Below are 3,956 nucleotides of genomic sequence, written 5' to 3' on the forward strand. Positions count from 1 at the left end.
CACTTATATAGCGACGTGCATGCACGTGTGTGTTTGTGTGTGTGTGTGTGTGTGTGTGTGTGGCTGCTTGTACTAGGCCGGACTGATGCCGATTTATAGCGCTAGCACACTGAGATACCATGCCGCAGTTTAACATGAATACCCCATTCAGACACAGTATACTGACTCCGAGCCGACCAGTCCTTGCTTTAACCCCTTAATGCCGAGCGCCTGACAGGGTAACAACATCTTTTAACGTCTTCTAGTATGACGCGTCCGGGGATCGAACCCCGGACCTTCCGCTCTCCACTAGACCACGGAGGCGGTCAAATTAGTAGGTAAGACCAGGCAGTAACACTGGTTACACTTGACTGGTCTGTGTGACAACTGGGCCGTCTGACAAATGGAACGTCTGACAATTGGGAGTGAACCATTATCAATCTTGTAAAATTAAGTGTTTTTAGAATGAAGGTTCACAGGAACAGGTTTTGTTTGCCTTCGGTTCCTTGAGTTTTCCGTAACTGTAATATTTGGTTCCCCCAGCCTGTTTCAGAACTGAATATGTTAAATTTATATCCAAACAGGTACAGGTACCACGTAACAAGTCTGTCAAGTCGTCATGGCAACAACGATGACGTCAGTTAGTTCAGTACACGCCTACATCGTCATGACGTTTGTCCTCACAGCCCAAGGTCAATTCTCCAGTTCAGCGTTTGATAGAATTTTTGAATCACAATGCCAAGAGACCTGCATGGATCATCTTAAAAGAGATGGCTGTTGTCCCGAGACCGTATGTGAAAGTAACCATCTGAGTAACCTAGTGTTGAACGCAGGCTCAGCATTCAACCATGCAATGATCCATACATGCCCGGATGGAGCTCATGATGACGTTAAAACTCTGTGTGTAGGCAGCACCCGCTATGACGTCACTTCCGATCTGGCGTCAGTCATGCCAGTGACGTCGGGTGGCATGACCTTCTTCAACAAGCACTGTGCAGCCTGCTACAACGTTTCTTCTTATTACACGTGGTCGTTGAATATCAGCTGCAGCGCCCATGTAAATCTCCATGCCTTACTGACGCAGCAAGAGATCGTCAACATGGCGCTGTCATCCGGGTACTGTCAGGTCATGCTTCAACAGCCTGCCGCTGTGCGCCTTGCCAAATGCATGGGTCACACCCCCAACATAGGTGATTCAATCTTTATTGGTGAAGACTCTATATCAATCGGTAGAGATGTTCCAATTAAAGCGTTTATCGGAGCCGGGAGAAGGAAAAACACTGAAATATTCGGGAGAAGGATAAACCCTGAAATATTCGTAGAAGTAGACACGCCATTTTCCATTATCCTCAGCTTCAGTGACGAAAATGACGACGCACTTGAACCCCCACGTGATGAGAAGGGAGATAACTCCACATGCTCCAGAACCCAGTGGTCACACAACTTTACGGTAAGATCTCGGCACTTCACAGTATGTCAATAGATATAGTTTTCGATTCAATGACAGTGCAGTGATAAAAAGAGTTTTTTATAATAATGATGATAATAATAACGTTAATCTTAGTAAAAAAAATGTAAGTATTTATATGCCGCATGGTGGTAACTGGTCAAGTCTGGACACAGACCTGTAACTTGTGAAGACCTCTATTGCCGATGGTGCTAAACAATTCCTAAAACTGGCCTACACACTCGGTTATAATAGATTATACTGAACTAGCTGCATAATAGGATGAATAAAAACTCTACACACCAACAATGCACATCAATCACACATTTACCAAGAGTCTCTCATTTGTTGTATTCCAGGACTCGTGTTTCGATGTCCATTGTTTCCAAGGAAAGACTATGGTTGGCGCTTCATGTAAGTCTGTTATTGCAGAAGGAAAAGGCTTATTGTACCGTTACTCCATCCAACTGGAATCCAAATATGTCCAACAACGTGATGTTTGTGAAATGGACGAGTGGTTAAAAAGACATGTTTATGAAATAGCGGAACTGTTACAAACAGATTCTTTCAGGTGTGAAATTTCTTCCATGTTCATAAAAGACGGATCAGACTTATATTTCAGGGTCGTCTTGATTTACGAACTCGCAGTGACTAAACCAACAGACAGAGATGTGTTTGAGGAACGTGCACTTAACTTGGTACATCAAACTTGGAATATAACCTGTGGTGACACAATGATGAACTTCACGGTTAATCTTGTTTCTTCTCCGTCGACTGAAGCTACTCGAGCATTGGCTGTACCCGACCCTGGAGACAAATTACCCATAACCCATCAGACCATCGCTACAAACAATCTCGAATACAAATCATACATAACGGAAGCCAACTCCTACATTGATATTTCCCCGGTCATGGTGTGTCAGTTCGTCGTATTTAATTCAAGCCAATACACACGTAACCCCACGGGAGATATCCACCTCAACGACGAAAACGTGTCCCTTCATACGCACGAGTACGACTTCGCCGACGGTGATGCACGTGTATGTGTTGATGTTCTGGCTAGCAGGTACGACGCTTTAAGCCTACCCAAGAGAGTCAATGTCCACCGCGTTATTCGCCAGTATCTGTCCTATGTGTGCGTGACTCTATCCCTGCTAGGACTTGCTGCCACTTTTACAGTGTACATGGTATTCCCGTCGCTCAGAACCCTCCCGGGAAAGAACAACATCTGTCTGGTGTTCAACCTGTTCCTGGCCCAGTCCCTCCTGCAGTTCGGTGTCGGGAGGACAGAGAATCCTGCATTATGTTCAACCCTAGGAGTCCTCATCCACTTCTTCTGGCTGGCATCCCTCTCGTCTATGAACGTATGTTGTTTTCACATGTACAGAGTGTTCAGTAGCCAGACGTTAGCCGCCATGCCGCGGCACTCCTCTTCGAGACGACTGCTGAAATACATTGCCTACCCATACACAGTTGCCGCCATCATAGTAACGTCGACCATAACGTCACAATACGTCATCAGCAATGGCAGCAGCATCGGCTACGGTGGTAAACACTGCTATCTGTCTTCACCGTTGCTAATAGGGTTAGTTTTTGCCCTGCCTCTAGGCGTCATCCTGATTCTAAATGGAGGCATGTTCTGTCGGGCTGTTCGTTCCATAGCGCAGATCAGTCTCATTCAGAGAGAGGCCATGGCAAAGGGTAGACACAACCTACATGTGTATATGAAACTTTCAACGCTGACGGGGCTGTTCTGGGTTGTAGGGATCCTAGCTGAGGTGTTTCCCCTGCAGGTTCTCGTTTATCTTTCCATCCTCCTGAACGGCAGCCAGGGCGTGTTCATCTGCATCGCCTGCGTCTGTAACAAGAGAGTATTCCGCCTAGCCGGTTGTACAGGGAAAGTAGTGGGTCAGACCTCTAGCTCGGACAAATCGAAAACACGCACCAAGAATACATCGGCAAATGACACAAAATGAATCAGGAAAACCGTATTCTACACGAGCAGATGCTTCAAAATAATTCCCTTCCTGAACTGGAGGCCGGACGAAGAGAATGCAACTGAGAAAACAGGCACGAACAGAACAAATGACAAATGGAGTCTCTCGAAACCAAACATTAGTTTTTGAAGCTATGTTATGCCAAATGACATAATGGCGCTCAACAGGGAAATGCCGCTTGAGTAAGGCCTTGCAATGCACACATGCGATGTCTATATTATGTATAATATTAAAAGTATATTAAACAGTGTATATATAGAATATGTATTATCTGTAGACCTGGCCAGTGCTATATCCATTGCTACTGCTATAGCAATACAAGTCACGACTGTAATAGCAGTACAAAGCGCGTTCAAGGGTATTCACGATATATAACGGCGTGTCGGTTTAATGTGGGAGGAAATACCGACGTGAAGCAGACGCCTCAGACGTTTATCACTTGAAACCCACGAGCACGGGCATGGTGTTGACAAACCTGAAAACATAATCTGGGCGAACCGGGATTCGAACCATCTTCCCGGGGCAAGGGAGTC

General features: G+C 45.7%; 1 protein-coding gene across 1 annotated transcript; it reads left to right on the top strand.

Moving 5' to 3' along the window:
- The first annotated feature begins 593 nt into the window (after window positions 1-593).
- On the top strand, window positions 594-3,589 carry LOC139452946 (uncharacterized). Its single transcript, XM_071234565.1, has 2 exons — window positions 594-1,429; window positions 1,786-3,589. The coding sequence occupies exons 1-2, from the start codon at window positions 599-601 to the stop codon at window positions 3,400-3,402; spliced, it is 2,448 nt and encodes an 815-aa protein (XP_071090666.1). The 5' UTR covers window positions 594-598; the 3' UTR covers window positions 3,403-3,589.
- The last annotated feature ends 367 nt before the right edge of the window (window positions 3,590-3,956 follow it).

Source organism: Haliotis cracherodii, unplaced genomic scaffold (assembly GCF_022045235.1).
Source record: "Haliotis cracherodii isolate W230 unplaced genomic scaffold, xgHalCrac1.p SCAF_9, whole genome shotgun sequence".
NCBI lineage: Eukaryota > Metazoa > Mollusca > Gastropoda > Lepetellida > Haliotidae > Haliotis > Haliotis cracherodii.

Excerpts from the sequence above, each read along its gene's own strand:
- LOC139452946 (XM_071234565.1), top strand. The coding sequence starts at position 599 with ATGGCAACAACGATGACGTCAGTTAGTTCAGTACACGCCTACATCGTC. Across the intron at positions 1,430-1,785 it reads AGTGGTCACACAACTTTACG|GACTCGTGTTTCGATGTCCA; the intron begins GTAAGATCTCGG and ends GTTGTATTCCAG.